Source organism: Bombus vancouverensis, unplaced genomic scaffold (genome assembly GCF_051014615.1).
Source record: "Bombus vancouverensis nearcticus unplaced genomic scaffold, iyBomVanc1_principal scaffold0066, whole genome shotgun sequence".
Classification (NCBI taxonomy): Eukaryota; Metazoa; Arthropoda; class Insecta; order Hymenoptera; family Apidae; genus Bombus; species Bombus vancouverensis.
The window spans coordinates 294,615-316,533 of NW_027468957.1; the positions used below are offsets into that span (position 1 = coordinate 294,615).

General features: G+C 33.9%; 1 protein-coding gene and 1 long non-coding RNA gene across 4 annotated transcripts in view; one reads left to right on the plus strand and one right to left on the minus strand.

Moving 5' to 3' along the window:
• LOC143304950 (omega-amidase NIT2-A-like) overlaps positions 1-21,919 on the minus strand; it is a 32,257-nt gene that overhangs the window by 1,290 nt on the left and 9,048 nt on the right. The window contains exons 1-3 of one of the 2 annotated variants that reach the window (XM_076627500.1): positions 5,499-5,655; positions 670-854; positions 116-284 (exon numbers count right to left, since the gene is read on the minus strand). In XM_076627500.1, coding sequence (XP_076483615.1) covers positions 116-284; positions 670-753 — 253 coding nt within the window. In that variant the 5' untranslated portion in view covers positions 754-854; positions 5,499-5,655. Of the gene's footprint in view, positions 1-115; positions 285-669; positions 855-5,498; positions 5,656-21,919 lie in introns of those variants that run through there. The other variant, XM_076627499.1, reaches the window with a different exon arrangement.
• Positions 4,772-8,705, plus strand: LOC143304951 (uncharacterized). Of its 2 annotated transcripts, none has more exons than XR_013061616.1 (5): positions 4,772-5,090; positions 6,458-6,553; positions 6,630-6,908; positions 6,984-7,432; positions 7,595-8,705. It is a non-coding gene; the product is annotated as an uncharacterized LOC143304951 (long non-coding RNA). The 2 variants fall into 2 exon arrangements; XR_013061615.1 differs by lacking the exon at positions 4,772-5,090 and adding an exon at positions 6,106-6,245.

Genomic DNA, 21,919 nt, shown 5'->3' on the forward strand with positions numbered 1-21,919 from the left:
AAATTAAGCTTCTTTTCATACAGAGTTACAGATTATATTAATTTTATATAGAATATATTTAAGAAAGATATTTAATTTTTTGCTAGTTAAGTATTGATCGATTAAGTTACTGTACCTTTGTTCCGATAAATACGTGCCATTTCCTCGAATCTAATATCATAGCAAATGCCAATACCTATTTTGCAGCCCTTCACATCGAACGTCGTTAGGGAGTTACCAGGACTGAGTGAATCACTCTCTCGAAAAGTAATCTTATTAGGAATGTCGATGTCGAATAGATGTACCTAATAACATAAAAATGTAGTCGCTAATTCTATTGCTGCAACTTTTGTAATTTAATATCAAAGTTACCGACTCCTAAACTTTAATTACTTTTTATTTAATAACTGACAGCGTTTTTATCACTTTCTTTTATTAAAAAACCTTATCATTTAATAATGTTTAAAAAGGGGAAAAAATAAGTATTTTCGTATGTGAAAAATTTATATTACACATTACAACAAAAATGGGCGTTTCCCGTATCATAACGTATTTTATAAACCGTAAATTATAGAATTGGTTATAGTATACGTATGTACATATGTATATTCCTAAATTATTCCTAGGTAGAGTCACTTTCTCCACCCCAATATTTTCAAACTCAAAGCCATAAAGGAATATATTACTTACCTTTCGGTGTTTTGCTATCAAAGTTCCATCGGGATCCCAAATAGTACAGGTATTGTACAATTTATCGCCCTCTATTTCAGGCATCGTACCACCAACTACATAGATGTTGTTTTCTTTAGCTGCGTTCGATGAAGCAACGCTCGTTTCACCATCAGGAATACTCTCGGCGTATTTTGGAAAGTACTCTGCATTGCAATATTTCAATTAATGAAAAATAACTGTCTTTTGTTCCAACCATAAATTAAATTGAAATGTTTGTCAGTTTTTTATTTTCTAAATTATCAAAGTAACTAAGTTTTATATTTCGACTTAATTAAATATGCAATTACTTAGCTAATAGTATATATAATAAATTGTTTCTACAGGTTCAAAATGAAAAATGAATATTTAGAAATATTTAATTACGACAATGCTATTTGTGTTAGCATCAGTGGCTTGTTACTCAACGACTTTGCTAGTACTTTTTGAAACATAAAGTTAGTTTTCAATTAACACTTATACTAGAGGCGGAATTATAAATGCAAAATAATTGATAATACTAATTTATAAGTACCTAATTATTAGTATCTTCACAAATATATTTATACAAAAATCACGATAATCATGAAAATGGGGAAATCCTATATTCTCGACTCAATTCACAATTTATTTTGTATATTAATTAGATTCCGCGCTCATCAGTACGTACTCACTGGCGACATCGAGAAAATGTATCGGCAATTCCTCGTACGACCAGAGGATCAAAGGATATTATGGCGCAGCGCGAGTGGAGAAACAGAAACATATGAGCTCAACACCGTAATACTGTTATCATAGAAATAGAAGCAGTCCTCAATTCCCGCCCGCTAACTTCTATCTCCACCGATCCAAATGATCTCCTAGCCCTCACTCCCGGACATTTCCTTATTGGCGATTCATTAATGTGCTTACGTGATCGAGATTTCAGGGACATTCCATCGAACCGACTCTCCAAATGGCAGCATATCCAACAGCTTAAACAACATTTTTGGAACCGCTGGCATAAGGAGTATTTGAACGAGCTAACCAACCGCAATAAATGGAGCAAGGGTGGACACAGCATCCAAAAGGGCACAATCGTCATCCTCAGAGAGGACAACGTTCCCTCCATGCATTGGCCTCTGGGCCGAGTTATCAAGGTTCATCCAGGCGCCGATGGTGTCATCCGGACAGCTACAGTTCAGACGGTAAAGAGCATTTTGGATCGGGGCGTCAAAAGGCTTGTCCCACTGCCAATTCAACCCGATCTCGAGAAACCCGAACAACTAGCCACCGAGACGAAATAAGATGGGAACTTCAACCACACCTCGCTAGTTTGATCGGTACCCTCTCAATGTTACGCCATGCGGCTTACCATAGTTCATATTCTTAACTATCGATCGCGGCACTATAATGTCGCAGACGGATCGTCGCGTCTGCCCGGCAAACAAACATTATAGCGGCAAGCGCATGGTTCATTAAGCAGGGCGACTTCCAGAAACGTCGACTCGTGGCCCGTATTTTACCTCGCGTAAAAGAATGTGGCGTGGTCCGAACGTAGTGGGGGTCGCCTTCCAGAAAAAACGAAAATAAATCGAAAGGCGTTCAGAACTCAGGCGTTCGAGAAGTCAAACCGTCAACACATCTGATACGTCGCGCATTACTTATCAACTAAAACGCAGTTACATTTTTTTGTTCCATTTATATCTTTCTAGTTAATAAGTTGTTGAAATAAACATTAATTTATTTGTGTTAATTCTGTGGAATTTCATTGAACTACCCTTATTATCATAATCAAAATAAGGGGATCGATCAATTCGTGGCGTCGATTATTTAATCGTAACGGGAACTTACAACTCTCGTTGACGTGCTATCTCGCGATCGCGTCTCTCCGCGAACGGTCGAAACAAAATGATTCACTAAAAACTGTCCTGAATTCCTAAGAATTTATTTACCGCAAAACTGACAAAGTGTTTATTTAAAAAATGAGGTTGAAGGTAGTCCTTTTCTTTCATTTCATTCATTTTCATTTTCTTTCTTAAGTATGGCTAACACAATATCTAATCAATTAAAATTTTATATTTTCACGTGAAAAGTTTCTTTAGATAATTATTATCAACATGATGACTAACTCTTACGGATTAATACGTGTCTGTAGGGCAATCCGGTGGACTTGATCGGCTTTTTACTTCGAAAGTTGAGTAATCGGTGTCGCTTTCTTACGCATCTTTGAACTGTATAAATGTTTTAAAATTGTTTGATCCAGAATGTACCACACCGGACAATCAAGAAGGCAGGTGCCTTGACTACAGAAAATGTAAACCTCTGCAAGAAATATGGCAGATACTGTACCGTACAGCCACCGATTTTTATAGACGATCAGTGTGCAGATACCAGGGCAATGTTACGATCGTTTGCTGTCCGGACGATCCAAACAAAGAGAAGAGAGAAATTTTAATAAAAACTGTGTACAAGTATAAGGCTTTGCGACCACCATACTGTGGTTTTAGCAACGTCTCTCATACCAGGCTGGTCGATGGTAAACCAGCTGAACTTGGTACGTTTTATGTCTTTCTTTCCGATTAATAATAAGCCATTTACTGCAAAGAATGAACTTTAAAGGCATTAAACAGCACATCAATGTACATTTCAATTAGACTAAATAATAATGCTATGATTTGATCGGTAGTAACTTTACTTATTAACTTGAATTATTTCTTTCTTCTACTCCATGTTAGGAAGAGTATCTTTTTGCTTGAAATAAAAAATTGATATAGGAGTAATAATATAGATAGAGATCAAAAACTGTTAGGGCAGAAATTACACGTTTGAACTTTATAGTTCAGTATAGTTCAAATAGAAATTATATAGAATTATCTAATAATTTCTATTCCAGTGGAATAAAAATTTAATTTCTGTCTTTATCAAATCTCTATTTCAGAGTATTTGTACGTATGTACTTATCGTCTGCTGTATGATCGAATATCGAATAGATAATAATCGTTGTTACTCATTATGTGAGAAAAAATTATGTATATTCACAACTATGACTATTGCATTTTAGGCGCTTGGCCATGGATCGCTGCATTAGGTTTTCGTAATCCCAGAAACCCAGACAAATCACTATGGAAGTGCGGAGGTTCCCTGATAACGGCTAGGCATGTTTTGACCGCAGCACATTGTGCACATATGGATGGAATAGAAAACATACACAATCATAATATTGCCATTCTTAGATCGGTGGAGGAGGTGCCATTTTCGAGTAAGTCCTCAAATATATATATATATATATATGCTATTGAGTATTACTGAAGTATCATATCCTGAAATTTCTTACTGTACACATATATTGTGTCATAAAGCGTGTACAATTCTTTCTCATACTTTTGGTCATTCGTTTCCTGCATTTTCATTTATTTTTTTATTTTTCAGGGTACGTATATCCCATTTGTACGAAAGAGCCCCTACGAAAGAGCAACTTCGTCGGCTATAACCCCCTTGTTGCTGGATAGGGAGCATTAAGATATAGTAAGTGATATCAATTTTATAATAAAATTAAACAGTTCCAGTCTTAAATATCTTTCTTATTTTCTTCGTAGGACGACCACGACGTAATGCATTAATGGAAGTACAAATGCCAGTGATTAAGAACGCCGAATGCAAAATAGCTTATTCCAAATTTCGTAATGCACCTGATATCACTGATGGTATAATATGCGCCGAACATGCTCAGGGTGAAGAGGATTCTTGTACGGTAATTAAGTTACAGAGTTACTACAAACTATACGGTATCTGAAGACACGTCAATTCGAATTAACATCAAATCGACGTCTTAAACATTAGAAATAATAGATAAACACAATTCAACAGTTTTGCCCACTTCTCACACCTCATTATGGTATTTAATCTAATTTCCTTCTAATCTTAGTTTTGCTCAAAATACATATAACATGTACATTATAAATTGGAGTATTTCAATACACAAATCAATAGAAGATTATTACTGTATATAAGTATAATTTCAATACAATTCGATCGATATATTTCAGTATCTTTGATTAAAAATTTAACGATCCTTTCAGGCTGACCGCGGCGGACCACTGCTGATACAACATGAATTAACCTCGTATTTAATAGGTATTGTGTCTTATGCTTATAAGTGCGGCACAGCTGGGTATCCCAGCGTTTACACTAGGGTCACATCGTACCTTGACTTCATTCTCCAAGCGATGCAATAATATGATATTACTGTTCCATAAATATCATTGTGTAAAAAACGTAAAGTTGGATTTTCTTATTGTGGAGATAAGAAACAGCTCAAATTTACATTGTTTTGTACGTTACAAATTATAGGCTTAAAATGTACGAAATGTAACTTTGAAACGACACTAACTTTTTACGCACGATAAACCTCCACGACTTAGGTATGTAAAGATGATAAACGTATATTAATTCTATTAATTTGGTAATAATAAACCAACTTTCTGAGAAGTTCTGTAAATTTCGTTTCTGTTGTATCAAGAGAATAATGGAATATTCCACTTAGATCGTATACTTCTTGTATGTACATACAAAATTTTCCGGCTAATCTAAAACACTTCATAAGATAGAGAGCTTCTGGAAATTCGGACACAGAGAGTGCATAAAATACAAGATAAGTCTCGTGTCTTTCAAAATTATTTTTTATTCGCTAAAAACGTCCTGTGTACTCATGCAATCACATGCAACCTCGAAACTTCACTTATTTTTTATCACTTTCCAATTCAATACACTGTTTCTGCATTTTTGACTATATGTAAGAGAAATTTCCATTCAGCCAAAGGTGTACTTACAGATTATAGATTCCTATACGACTCTCGGTAAAAATTTATCCGCACTCCAGATAGTTAAAACTTCTGTTGACCGTATTGATCCATCTGCACTCTTCGTATGACGTCAATATCTGTTCAGTGCTGATGCGTAGGTTTCATTGTGTTACGTCAATTCGTTTGTGACCGTTGCGCGAGTAATGGCGCTTTGCAATGGTGATTTGCAGGAAAACAGTGCAGGATGCTGTGATTCGTTTCTTGTGGTCGGAGGTTATGTTTGATGCCTATATTTATCAAAGATTTAATGCACATTATGGAGAAAGTGTTTTGTCACGAAGTGTGTTTGAATGGGCACAAAAGTTCAAAGAAGATCGCACAAGTGTTATGAAAAAACAGCTGGACGCCGGTCCACATCCACGATGACAACATTGAACGTGCTCATGAACTTATGCTCCATGGAATAGACGAGTGACGCTGGATAATGCGGCAAATCATTTGCAAATCAGCCACGGCTCTGCTTATGCAATAGTGCACGACAGATTTGGGTTTTAAAAAGTTTGTGCGAGATGGATGCCAAAAAAGCTGATGAAAAGGTGAAGACGACGATGCATTCGTGGTTCGCAGCTCAGCCCAAAACATTTTTTAATGAGAAAATACGAAGGTCCTTCAGCAAATGGACAAAGTGTATACAGAAATTGAGTGATTATGTCAAAAAATGATGTATGTCTTTTTTGACAATTGCTTAAAATAAATTCTACACCGACAGAGCGGGTAACTTTTTACTCACCCTCGTAAGACACTTAAATTTCCAATCTATTATGATGAATAAAAGAGCTTATACTATTAAATCTAATTGTATTTTGTTGCATGAGAGTACACGTGTATGTGATGTACATTACCTTTATATCCCCTTGAACGCTTCAATATTGCGCATATATACTATATTTTGTACAGCTTCTATAAAATTTTGTATGTTTGTTTAGGCTGTTAATCTAGAGGCTGGAGTACAAAGAAGTGGCACAATGATGTGGGCTGATGACATTTATAATTATCAAGGAATCACCCCTACATTCGCTCAGGTATATATCGTTGACTATAATGTATTTAACATATATGATTGTTAGAATATTAATAATTAATTTTTAATTCTATCAGAATTTTAATGAAACTGTCCCTTGGAAAGGAAGAACTGATACCTTGATATCACGGTTTGTACATCCTATATGTACGACAAATTTTAGAACATTATATAACGAAGAACCAGATCGTCGTGGCCATGTGATGTGAATAAAAGGACTTGAATTTGATGATATTTTTATAATGTTAGATAACATAACTAAGTATCCTCACAGTAAGATAGGATGACATGGTTTACATGATCTTAATGTTGTTCACCTGAGTGATGATATTATAAGGAAAAGTGTAATATCACAGGTAGGATGATTCATAATTTAGAACTACTAACTCATGTATGTATTAAAAATTAAAGAAATATATTAAATTTTATAGGATATTTATGTTTAGTAACCAGTAATTCAGAGATTGGTATTCATGGTTACTATAACGAGGCTGGAGAAACGCACCCTTTCTTCTTTGCAAATGGTCCTGTATTTATGTCTAAGCCGAAACTGGAACCTCTGAATAATTTAGATTTATTCTTGTCATTTTCTAAAATACTTATCTACAGTATACCATAAGGAATGATACCGTATCACACCTAATCAAGTGCCTTAAGAAACATCAACAGGATATCACAGTAATCCCTTATCGACTGATATGTAAGTAAAAGTTATGTGTCATTGTTATACACAGTTATGTGTTAGTGTTATACACAGTTATTTATCATTTTCTATTAATTCAGTTGTAGCCACTACAATATCTATGACACCGGTAGTAATTATAAGATCAATAATGATGTTCTATAAGAGGAAATGATGATTAGGAACAAAAACTTACAGGTAAGTCAAAGTATATGTTATTTGCCATTTGAAAAGAAAGTTACTAACTTAGAATTTTTTGATAAATAATAATTGTGCAAAATATATTGGATTTCAAATTTGTCAAAAATTGAAATTTAAGAAGCATTGTAATAATATAACATTAATATTTTGATTTTTCAGGAGATATCATGCGGTGGATGGATAATATGTAAAAAATATTAAGCAGTATATGAATTTTCATATTGCGTAGAGATAACAAAATGAATTTTAAAAAATGTCGACATGGTAATAAGAAATAGCATCATGACAAAGAACATATAACCACAGTTTCATTTTTTATAAATAAAAATTTGTTGTTCCAGATTTTGAAATATAGTGAAACGTTTAATTAATATCTTAATATCTTTAAATAATTATTATTTTAGAATCAATTGTAATTGTATCATACGTACTTTTGAATTCGTGCAAGAACATATGTAATTTTGAAGTAGTTATTATTAGGAAATTGTTAGACGCGAACAGTATGCGAAAAGTTAGTATGCAGTGTAATAATTATCAATCAAAACACAAGAATTAAATTCTTGAGGAAAAAATTTCCGGAATTTCTTATTTACATGATTATAAAGAAATCCATAATAAAAAAGAGCTGCTTTCTAATACTTCTCTTCCTTGTAATGCCTACGTCAATAATAACGAGGTTCGACTTTTTGTTTTTAGAGGGATACTGGAAAATTTGAAAGTACAGTACCATTGGGAAGAAAATCACGATATTGAAAACGATATTTGCAAGTAAATTTCCAAAAAATCTGTTTTCAAATTTTCGCTTTCTATTTCACATTAAAAGAAAGGGCTGCCTTCTTTCTCTGCAAGACAAAACAAACATTCTGAATCTCGTATCAATGAATGATGTCAATAAGTTATTTTTCTTTTCAGATTGAACAATATTCCAGATTTATTCATAATTTCATACTACGCGAAGAATAGACTTTCATAGGTATATAAAGGAAATATTAAGTATAGGAAAACTCTTTTTCGTTGTAGGTGACATATGCTTCACGGTTGAACACGTGTATTTTTGAACACATATAAATGAAAAAGTACTCTTATGGAGAAAAAGAATTGATACCTTCGATTGACATTAGATAATGTATATAAACTTATGAACAATCACTATCAGTTTGTATTTTAGGTGCACACGCAGATTTGTTGGAGTTCTTATAAAATGTACATCCTGTACGAACGTTTTATTCTTCCAAATTTTACGATACTATGTCTCATATAATAACTATATGGATTTGAGGCTGATGGAAGGAGAGTGAGAGAGTGCGTTTCGTCCCGGGACTACCGGTGGACTCGTCAGTAAGGCTATGCCCGGTAGTCCCTGCCTTAGACGTAGAGGAGTCTCGCTAGGTGCGGTATTTCTATCAATCGCTCGTATATTCAACCCGCTAGCGAGTTAGACAGACAGACTCGTTGTCGTCGTAGCCCTCTAGTGTTGGCGGTTGGTACCCGCGGATCGCCCGGGAGGTGTTGCGCCGCGTTGATGCCTCGACCTGTCGGCGTCCTGTTGATACCGATCCGCCACAGATTAAACGTAATATAAATGATCCGAAAATAGACTCGAACGACATTAATTGTCTTTCTATTTATACCAATATCGAAAATACAAGTAAAGCCGGAGCAATAGTATGCAAGAATGGACTATTTATTATTTTAAAGCAAATCATAGCATATTCAGAATGCACAGTATTATCATGAAATGTAAATGAATCAGTTGTAAACGAACGATTTTACTGTAAAATCGTTGCCTCCTTTTTTTCATCTGAAATATAGCAGCAATGAGTACATTCTTTTAATATATAATAAAACGAGATATCTTTATAAAGTTACATATGTCATCACTGGTAACTGTTATCTCGTATGACACCAAATATACCGTTAGTACGGAATGATATTTTTATGAAGATATACTTTAATGATAGATTTTATGAATGAAACGTTATATAAGAAAAATTATCTCTTGTTATTCTATGAAGTGTAGTAGCTAATGAAGATTAATTTTACGAAGTATTAGAGCAAAAGAGAATTAAAAAATTAAAAAGATCTAAATAAGATTGTTCGTGTGGCATAATTATCTCAATTCTGGTACACCACTTGTTACATTCTAACTAATTAGCGCTAAACAATAACTTGCAAATATTAAAGATATTAACACCTTAATATTAACACCTAAAGGTTTTCAGGAAATTTTATAATATTTGATTATTGTATATCTAGTCATTGATTGATAAAATTTCTTGTATAAGCAAAGATCGAGGTTGACGTCATACGCAGATTGCATTACAGGTATCGTTTTAATTTATTTTATGGCTAGAATCATTTGAATATTATACGAATAATTATTTCCATTCGAACGATTAATAAATCACGTACCTATAAAAGATATATTATGAAAAAGACGTGACGAAACAAAATAATATTGGAAATTCCGTTGTCATTAGATCAATTATTTTTGCAATGATTTTTATTTCCATGTAATTACATATGAAATGGGTAATTCATTAACATCTCCTCGAATCGAATATAATTCGTTACACTTCACAACGATTCAAATAATGGACGGGAAATATATAATAACTTTCCTGTCCTTGCGTTAAAATAGTACTGTACAAATCAGATGATACAGGAAATACCCAAAAAACCCAATTACATCCACATTGCATGACAGCACACTTGCAATGGATTTTTGTGATTTCAATGTCACAGACAATGACACAACTAATCAGAACACGTTCGAGGCTATAGACATTGAAATTACCGCGTGTTTAATACGTTTAAAGCATAAATCTAAATTTCACGCGATTATTTCTTTGTACATTGTGAAACTCTTAAATTATCTTAATCGAATAAATAATCCTAATGTAATAAAACATCTTGAAATAGACCTAGATATCTGAAACAGAAACTCGAAGGATAAGAAATCCTAAAAGGTACTAATCCTAAAATAACAAACTCCTAAATAATAAACAAGTGATAAAACCTGTTATAAATAATAAAGCTTACCTGGAATAATCAAATCCTAACTAATCGAAAATAAAATAAGGCAAGCAATTCTTAATCTTTCAAGTAATTTTTCCGAAAACACAGAAAGATAGAGAAATTAAAAAGACGCAGCACAAATTGCAGCACAATGAAAGTTTCAGAGCGATGAATACGATCGTATTAAACTAAATAATTTTCAAAAGTGAAATTACACTGAAACGTATATAGATGATATTTGTCATTTCTACGATCTGTTTCGCTTGATCGTGCTTCTTTTCTGATGTAAATTCAATTTATAATACGAACTAAGTTTCCTTTATTATTATTAGTCCTGCGTCTTTTTAATTCGTCACTTCTTTTATTTCAGAACAATGACGGGCTCCAAGATGCTGTTCGGATGTTTGGCGTTAATTGCTTTTCTGCATCCATTAGTTCACGTTTGTACTTCGAGTAGTACAGCTCAAGGTTTGTACTTCGAGTTGTCTTTTTCCATGCACTTCAAATTCCAATACGATCTGGTCACGTGGCCTTCGTACAATTTCGAAATTTTACCTGTTTGGTAATCGTCAATGAAAAAAGAAGTTATGCGTGACCTCAACACATTGAAACAATTTTTATGATTTTTTATTTGCCGGTTGGTCAGCAAGTTAATGGAAAAATTTCACTTAACTATTCGCGTTAATTTCTTCGGTTTAACTTTTGGGAAATGCTTCGTTAGCTTCGGGAATATTCCAACGATTCGTTTTACGTACAAAATAAGCATGATAAATATTACATCACGGTAATGAAAACTATTGGCGTAATACCTAAGATGAAGATGCAGAGACATTCTTAGAATTTCTAATGACACCTTTATAGATTTCTCGTTTAATATCGCTACTACATTTGAATCACTTTTACCTAACGGTGTCACATAGTCTCGTTGGAAATTTGTCAAATTCCTTAAAATGATCACTGAAAATTTTCCTAAATTTCCAAGAATTTATTTATCACGAGGTAAAGAAAATGTGTATTAGAAAGATGAGATCGAAGGTTTACCATTTTTTCAATTATGGCGAACGCAATATGTAATCAATGAAAATTTTATATTTTCACGTTGAAAGTTTCTTCAGATAATTATTATCCAGATGATGACTAACTCTTACGAATTAATGCGTTTCTGTAGGATAATCCGGTAGACTTGATCCGCTTTTTATATCGAAAGTTGAGCAATCGGTGACGCGTTCTTATACACCGAACCGCGAAAAGCAAAATTTCATATGATCTCACCAATTTCGGATGTCAGTCAAATCAGTCAAATAATAAGTTCGCGTTAATATACACGTTCGATTTTTGAAAAGCTTGTTCAATTTAATAAGAGTCTTGGTAACAGGCTTATGTTTTTAGACCTAATTGGTTGTTTTCATTTACAAGTACCTCGTGTTAAAGTACTCATAAAATGACATTAAAATCAGAAAACTAATAACTGAAAGATTATCATTTTTCCTCTGTGGTAGTTTACATATAACATAATGCAACTAACATGTCACGATTAATGCAAAATAAATAAATTACTAATATAGACATTTTTTTAGTAATTTGTATAATCGTGAAACGAATTGGACTTTCTAAAGGCAAATATTAAAGGAAACATGGAATTGATGCCAAATCTATCACAAATATTATTTATACTACTTATTTGCGCAGTTTGAAGCGAATCAAATTGATGAAGGTTTCTTTGTTACATGTTAATTTACATTTTAAAAGACATAACAGGCACGCTAATTAGTTTGCTTAAGATACTTTCGAGATACCAAGTTAGACGCGTTTCCATGAAATCATATCAATTTTACGATGATATTTTTCTATCAAGCATGCAATTATAACCGTATCATTGATTAGTGCATACAATTATCCATGTACATTCGTCTTTCCGAGTACCGCGCTTCAATATTGCTAATTTCAAATTCGTACATTAATGTTCGTAAATGCTTGAAAATGCTATATAACTGTATCAGCTTCTGTTAAAAACATTTTATAGTAAAATCTCTATAAATTTGTAATATTTTTTAGACAATTTGAATTCATTATATTATACATCATACATTCTAGTCATTTCTAATTAAGTTACTTTTGCGATGTTTAATTACATTTTATGTATATTCTTATAACTCTCTCTGTTACGGCGCGTACGATGGTCCGTGCGCCGTCTGAAACTTTATACTATATACTGATCTACTACATACTATATCCTATAAACTGAATCCTTTGACGTAATCTTAATAGCTTGAAGGAATCTCTAACCCTGTAAGTGTTTTCGGTTTATGGATGGTCCTTAGAACAATGCTTAGGTTTATTGCGCACTCTTACAAATAACGGAGAAAGCGGGTAGTTATTTTTCCAATAAACAATGTCACCCCCGAGCCACGTTGGTAGGAGGCTTCCTCCTCCTATCTTCATTCATTAACGTTGGCTATAATCAATGGGCACCCTCACTTTCCTAACGAAAAGTGTGAACAACGAATCCGCGTTCTTCGTTCAGAAAGCACACCCACACTGAGATTTCCTCTCGTGGCGGCACACGAGAACGCAAATCTCACCACTCGAAACCAACTAGTGTCGGACGACGGCAGCGCAGTGGTTAGCGCCATAGAGTACAAACGTTCGGATCCCGGGTTCAAATCCCGGCGCCTCGTACTTTTCCAAAGTCCGATTTTTCTTCCACGACATCTAAATAAGAAGGAAATACAGCAGTACTACACCCCGGCAAGCGACACCTACAGCCAGCAGGCTACAATTATCACGGATATATGAAGGAAGACGGAGAAAAAGAAGAAAAAAAGTGTGTTTCGTCCAGAGCCTGCTAGTGGACTCATCAGTAAGGCTTACCTAGCAGGCTCATGCCTTAGACACAATGGAAGGAGGGGGAAACAAAGCTATGTACATGGCAGAGACATTGAAGACGGATTCCTCCCTCCCACGGCCGGACACTGTATCCAAGGCCGGTCGGATCTCCTACCCTCTCTTGCGACGTATCCCAGTGGAGCGGCCCCACTCTTAATCTAGTTTGGTGGGAAAGGTTCGCGTACACACCGTGTGTAAGAACTATTAAAAACCACACAGTGTATCGCGACTACCTTTCTACTACTTAACCCAAGTCCTATATTATCAGTCTTAGGTCCGAGGCGGCTCCTGTCACGTAAAGTTGGTACTTGGGTGGTAGTAAGAAGGCTGAGTCGTAACCCAACTACTTATTTTCCTTTATAAAACTTTATTATAAACACTTACAAAATAACACCGAACCGGAGAATAGGGGTTGTATGAGTACAGCAACTAGAAGAGGAACAAGAACTGCCCGAGCTGGGTGAAGTCTCGGTTTATATACGTTTTGGTTTTAGGATGTTGAGGGGATAGGTGTAGGTTATGATGTAGAAAAGTGTCCGAAGGTCGGGGGTCCATATCCTATCTCTGATGTGGACTTTGGTGCATCACAGCCTTGGTGTATGCTACGATGATAAGGAGGTGATGTATCCAAAAGTGTCCAAAGGTCGGGGGTCCATATCCTATCTCTGATGTGGACTAAGGTGCGTCACAGTCTTGGTGTATGCTATGATGATAAGGTGGTGATGTGTCCAAAAGTGTCCGAAGGTCGGGTGTCGATGTATTATCACTGATGTAGGTTGAGATGTGATTGATGTCACATACCCCCCTCTTTAGATTGATTTTGGTCCTCCAAAATCTTAGTGTTTCCTCAGTATGGAGCGATGGAATTGGACTCTGACTGGCTCGACTTGTACTTGTTCTTCTTCGTCGTGGTATATGCTTTTGCTATTTCAACCTGTGAAGGTTGTTGGCTGGTTAAATTTCGACTACGATTAATAGGGATAATTTGCTAAGTTTGACGAAATGCCGCAGTATCACGTGTTGAATCTTTTGTAGACTTTCTAACAGCCTGTGATATAGAATGAGTTAGTGGTCTTTGAGTAATGGTTTTATACTATCTTGTTGTTTCTTTATAGTTTGATTGTTATCCAGTTGTTCCTTTGATACTTGCATTTCTTTGTTTTGTTTAGCAACTTCTAAAGCCTTTTCAGCATCTACAACTGGTTCTTTTTCCATGCATGTAATTTCTTCTTCAACCAGTACAACTGTGCTTTCCTCTATAGTTCGTGTTTTTGTGTCATTTAAACTTTTCAATTCAATTTCCACAGTATCTGGAGCTTTAGATACCGACTGACTGTCATCTTCTGCATTTTCAATGCCCCAATCATCAAAGATATCCTGAATGACACTTCTTTTGTTAGTTATGCGCACTTTATCTGCTTCACTTATAGATTTATTCCTTCCTTCTGTATTAGCAACATGTATAAGTACGACAATTTTATTATGAATAATTTTCTTTTCTACATTAATTTTATATGAACTATCAAAAGATCAATCTTGCCATTTCCATTTGTTGTTTCTTGTTATTCTTTTCTTTAATATCAATGTCATCTGCAGTTTCTAGATCACTAATTACTCCTGAGGTAATAGGAGTTATAGAATCGTTTCTTGTCTTTGTATGATTTAATATGTCATAATTGTATTTCTGGCTACAATTTTCAGAAACTTCTTGGGCCACAATTTCTGTTGAAATTACTTCTATAATTGTTCCATCACTTTCTCGTGCTTAACCTATCGAATTAAATTCTTCATTTACAATTTCAGCGTTCTTCATTCCTTTTTGTTCTGCAGAAACATTTTTGTTTCTTCATTGGAATTTACAACAGCATCCTTTTCATGTACAGTTAAAACAATATTTTCTTCTGTACTTTCATTCATATCATTAATATATAGTAGTTTCTACAGTCAGTACCATTACTTCTGAACTACTATCAACTAGTTTAGACAAATCTGTGTCTGTATCCGTGACATGCAATGTTTGGGCTTTATCATCAAAAGTTTCACCAAGTGTTTTAATTAATGCTTGACACTGAGCATTAGTAACACTAACTGTATCTATATTTAACACTGTACAAACGTTGTGTTTTTCAATGTTTTGTTCACCCTCAATTGTATTAAATATTTCAACATCGTTCGTACTTTCTTTATCTAAAGATGTGTCACCTGCATATCTTGAATGATCTCCAATCTCAGTTGTATTCTCTGCTTGCTCTTCTTGAAATTTCTCATCTTTTTTTTTTTTTTTTATATTGATCATCAATTTGTGGGTCCTTATTTATTATTTTTTGTTCTACTTCATTAATCGCAGCGTTCTTTATGCTCTCTGTCTCACTACTTTCCTTACTTTAAAAATTTTTTTTTGTTTTTATTTAAATCTGTTACATCACATTTATTTACTACTAAACCATCTTGAATTGTATTATCTGTACATTCCTGTGACTTATTTTTTTTCTTTTTTGATTTTCTGGAATATCATGCACATTCTTTATAATATCAGTCGTTGATTCTGATATTAATGAAGAAGATACATCTACTTTTATCGATGATTCTACTTTATTAATGTCACTGTGCACTTCATCTAGTTGTTCCATAGTAAAACATCAAGATTGTTACAATTACTTAAGAAGTCATGGATTGTTATTTAAATATTTACTGCACTTTTCCATCAATGTAACCCTTTATGGCAGTTTGACATTCTACAGAACACCAATGCTGTATCAGTTTATATTTTTCTTCATCATGAAGTTTTATTATATCACCTAATTCTTCCTGATGTTCTTTTTTCTTTTTTTTCAATTTTCAAATAAGAGTGTGTTTTCTATGTGAATCTTTTAATTCTTGGTTCGTCTCGAGTAAGCGATTATTAACATCTTTGGAAAGTTTTTGGACGTTTTCCAGTTCTTTTCTAAGAAAATTATTTTGTTCGTTCATATTCGTTCATTGACAAGGATCATTTTTCTTATTTTTCAAAATCCAGTTTCAATTTATTAGTTTCTTCTTCATATTTATATCCAAAATCACCCACTTTTTCATATTCACACTTTAGTTCGTCTAGTTCACATTGAAGGGCAGATTATTTGTCCTTGTGGTTCAAGAACTACATTTTATCTCTTTTGCATCTTTAGCTCCAGCTTCACGTTCCTCCATTGAATTACTAACACATGAATTAAGTTTGGCCTTTTTTTTTTGTTCCAGCAAGTCAACTTCATATTTGTGACTTATGTTATTTCTTCTAATTTTATTGTTAGTTCTTGAATTTGTATTCCAAAAGATTGAACTCTTTTTACGTGCGTGTGCGTGTGTGTTTTTTTTTGTAATTCTAATTTTGCAATTCTAATTTTTGCACTTCCTCCTTCATGTCCTCTATGTGCTTCTCGAACTCTTGTGTCGTCCTGTCTTAGTCGGAACATTCTACTTGAAGATCAGCGAGTTGATGCTCGGGATCGTAATTCAATTTTTGGTCGTTAGCAGTAATAAGCTCACGTAACTTCACTTTTGAGCTTGATCTTGTTTGGTCTGATTGTGTTTTCGTGGTGCTTGTGGTGTTCTAAAAGTAATCGTCACGTTGCTTGCATTTTTAGTGCACATTGATACACTGCACTCTGCACAGGCAATGCTTTTGTTGTCATGAAATCTCTCTAACTTTTTAGTAACAAAACCTTTTATTTTATTATTTAATTTTGGATCATGCGCCCCTGGTGAAGATACATTATGTGTTCTCTTTACCTTTATTATGCACACGTTTTCCTTTTGCTCTCAATTTTTCGATCATCTTGTGCTGTTCTATATATTGTGTTCTTATGTTCTTCGCATATAAATCCTGTCGATTGATTTTATCTTTCAGTTGAGGTACATGTTTAATTCTTTACCTTTTTTTTTTATGGATTTCTTGATAATCTTTTAGAAGTTGCTCGTTATATTTGGAAAGCTTTCTCACTTCGTCTTCAGCTGTTTCCTAACGGGATTTTTCTTCTTCAAGTTTTTCTGTAATCATTTTTTCTAAACTTCTCCATTTATTCTGTTCTTCTTCGAGTAATTCATTACGTTTCGGTATCTGGCTATCTTTTCCTTTAAAACATTTAATTTTATCAGAGAGTTCTCCTATTTTCAAACTTGCTTCATTTAAGGTAACTTTATGAATTTCCGATTGATGCTTTAACATTTGATGTAAGTCTTCTATTGCTGTTTCACGTTCTTTCAACTGTTCATTAAATTCGTTGTTTAGCATATCCACTCGAGAAATTTCGAGTTCTTGAGCATCGTTTCTTCTTTTAGAAATTTGGCTTATTTTCTCTCGCCTGCTGCTACATGTTGCTGTCATTTTATCAACTTCTTTCTTCTTTTTTTTCTTTTTTTTTTTTTTTGAACTTAAAATCTTGATTTAAGGTTTGTGTTTCACTATATGATTTATTATTATTAACTAGTTCAACATTATTCTCAGTAGATTTTTTTCGCGTGATTTTTATACTTATTTAAATAGTTTAACATGAGCAAATGCATCGTACGTCAGATATACCATTTTTAATAAATTGTCGCCTTTACAACTCGAGTTACCTCTGAACGAGTCGCATGATTGATCAATAAGCCATGAGTAATTATGCAAATTCAGTTTTTTTTCATCTATCTATCTGAATATTATAACAAAGACTTTACATTGAATATTTTATTAAAATTGTAAGTTTTTCATAAACGCTTCAAAATCCACAGTCTATTGATCAACTCCTCTATCCTTTCTCTTTCTCCTCACTAAAATAGATAAATTCCTAATGTAGTTTGTGGATAATATTTTTTTTTTTCTAAAGCAAATCACATTTATCATCTGATATATTTTTTGAAATAATTTCTGTCTGTACATTTTCTTCTTTTTCCTTACTCCTCTTTCTCTTTCTAATGAATTCTTTTTATTCCGTAAAATAGTTTTTGTATATTCAATTTTGTTAAGTGCAATCCTTATTTCTGATAACTTAGTTTTATTAGATAATTCTTGTGAATCTTCTACTACATCTTCCATATCATTTTGAGTGCGGCTTCTACCTTCAGTAAATTTAATATCTTGAACCGTATCATTAATTTCAAAAGCTCTTTCGGTATCAAGTAAATCGCACTTATTATTGAATATACCTTTTGAATTGACTTCTGTCTCTGTAGTTTCTTCTTTTGTATCTTCTTCGAGTTTTCTTTGTTCTTCTAATCCACCCTTCTCATTTTGTAGGATCTTCCTTGTATCTTCATCTTTTTTAACTTCGACTTTATCCGATCTCCTAGGTCTGCCTCTATGTTTCGCTTCATCAGTTGCTATTACACCCGTTACTGCATTATCATTTTCTAGAGATTTATACCTATCGCTATCACTAGCTGTGTTCGTTAAAAGAACTTCCCTTCGTTGACGAGTATCAGTTGTTTCGTTTTCGCTATCTGAAATTGATTTTTGTTTAACACCTCTTTTTTCTTCTTTGGCAAATTTATTTTCTACATTTTCCGATGCCTTTTGTTTATTAATTATTTCAGATTTGTCTTCGATTAATTTCGTCTTTAAAGCGCTTCGCAAAATTTTATTTGTGTTTGATTGTCTGGTTTGATTATAAACAATTTCTTCAAATTTTGACGAAGTAGCAGGCTTTGCAGCAACATTATAACGACTGCTCCGTTTACTACTATCTAACATAGATGGAGATGGATTCTTGTCATCTTTATTCTCTAAAGACTTCTCTTGTGTATTAGCATCTAAATTTCTCGACATAAGATCTGCTGAAGTTTTTGATTCTGTAGTGTCACACGCATTTTTCGCTGTCATCATTTGGTCTTCTTCTATAAGCAAATGTTCATTATTGTAAGCATTATCTCTTGCTTTTTGTATGGATTCTAATGATATATTTTGTTCAACGTTGCTAATTGGTTTGTATCATTTTCAGCAGTTGATTTACTAACTGCTTCTAATTCCTTCGTTTCAATTTGGTTTTCTTTATTTGTATCGCCGTCCAAAATATTTCTCATTGAAATATTATCCTTCTTGTTATGATCTTTTTCTGCTTCTCCTAAACTTTTACTTTTTTTGTCAAACCATTCTTGTAAATTTTGAGTATCTTGTGACGAAGATGGTGACAAATCATTATACAATACTGCAATATCTTCTTTCCTTCGTTTCACACACTCTTTCTGGTATTCTGTTGAGCTATTGACATCAAACATTAAGTCTGTTTTAATGAAAATATAATCCTGTGAAGCGGTGTCAATTGATACTTTCTTTTCATAAGAATTTTCTACATTAGACTGCAATTCTTTTGAAAATTCTTTCAAAACCATTTCTTCATTTCCTACAGTAACGTCTGTTTTCTCCAAGCTTTTGTTCAAATTATTAGAAACTAAACTACCCTGATAACTCCGACTAGTCGCTGCTTTAATAGTCTCCTTTAACAGTTTTCTTAACTTGATTTCGTTCTGCTTCTGCATAGCGTCTAGTATGGCCCGAATACTTGGATCCACACCAGTAGCCATAGGGCTAACAGAAGATGTGTCTTCTGATTTTTTGCTCATAGTGGTTATTGTACTGTTGTTGGAGTCTGTACTAGCGAAGCTATTGCGACGAGTACGATAATATTTAAAAGAATCCAGTTCTTTACCTGAATATTCTTCTTTTCGTGACCAGTTTCAGTTTTGGTGATGACCGTAGTCCGCTTTCCGTAGAAGTCGTTTTCACGCAAAGTGAGCTGATCTGCAGTCGATCGCATCCGAAATGCGTAATTTCGTTTTCTTGAAGTTGATGGATCCTGGCACGGATCGCCAAAATGTCACGTAAAATGGATACTTGGGTTGCGAGAGAAAAGAAAGCTGAGTCGTAGCCCAACTATTAATTCTCTTTTATCGAACTTTATTATGACTTTGGCACTTACAGTAGAATAACGTTGAACAGAGAAAGGGGTGTTGTACAAGAACAGCAACTAGAACGAGAACTCCCCGGGCTGGATGAAGTCTCGGCTTATATACACCCTGGCTTGGGGATGTTGGGGGGTTTGGTGTGGATTCCAAGGAGTCCGAAAGTCGGGGTTGGGGCCTTATCTCTGATGGGGACTAAGATGCGTCGCGGCGTTGGCGTCCGACAGTCGGGAGTCGATGTCTTTTCTCTGAGAGGTAATTGGTGTCACACGGTCAACGGGACGAACTCTCCATCTAACAAAGGCATTAAGTAATCCTATAGCTCTCCTTAAAAGAAAGATTTGTAGCGGCACATGGCAGTAAACATTCCAACGGTTTCTGTCCCGTAGCTCGCCACACGCAGATCCTATTCTCCGGGCAGGATGTTTACCAGATGTCGACGCGTCTCCACAGTACGTGATCGGCTAGCCCGAGGACCGTCATAAACACTAATATCTAGTTACCTAAAATCCTTCAACAGATACACAGTCTTTGTCCCAGTTACGGGAAGACAGGAGAGACCTATTTTTCCACGAACCCACTAGCAACCCTCCCTCAAGGACGGCTAGCATCCTTTTCTAACTACCGATATGGAGATTGGCCAATTAGCAGCAACGTCAATTTCCCTTACTTTCCGAACGTAGGATGTCCCCGACAAATCCGATGATCTCGTGTCCTTAGACACACCCCGTCATATTTTTCCTCTGGGGTATCACCGTGTCGGAAAGTCTCTCTCTCTTGCAGTCTCATCGACAAAAAAGGATTAACTCCTTACGGTCAGCGAATATTAACACAGAATCCGACTTAGATTTTTTGCGAGTACGTAGGACTACCGTCCCGTTGCCCGCGGATTCGTTACTGAACCTAGGATCATTGTCATTAGTCTCTCGAGTATCTAATTACCACGGTTATGTGTCCGGTTCTATGGTAATCGTATTTGCACTAGTCAATGTCTTCTCTATTGCATAACGACAACGTGTAACCCAAACGAAGATTCGTTTCACGCCCCTAACCCTAATTCTAATCTAAACCCGACGTATATATATATAAATAAATAAATAATTATAAATTAATATTACCTATTATTAATAATAATTTAATTATATATTTCAAGATAATAAAATATTTATAATTTATATTAATTTTTATATATAAATATTTAATTATATATAATGCATTTTTTTCAATTTAAAGTTAAAATATTTATATTTATATTTTAATTTTTTTATAAAATTAAATATATGTATAAAGATTTTAATATTAATATATTTAAAATTAATAATTATATATTAATATATACTTATATACAAGATAATTCAATTTTTATCAATTTTATTAAAAAATTTCAATTTTTTATTAAAAAATTTTATTTTATTACGTTAAATATTTATAAATTATTTTAATTTAATTATCTAATTAAATTATTATTAATTAATTATAATAGCAATATTTATAATAGTATTGTTAATTTTTTATTTTTATATTTTAAAATATATATATAATGTACGTATCCATTATGTATTTCCAATGTACGTACAGCAGATACTCACAGGAAAAACCAACGAGACTAATAATAAAATCAATGAATTAGAAAAAAAGAGCTATAGACAAATATCTTATAATATACCG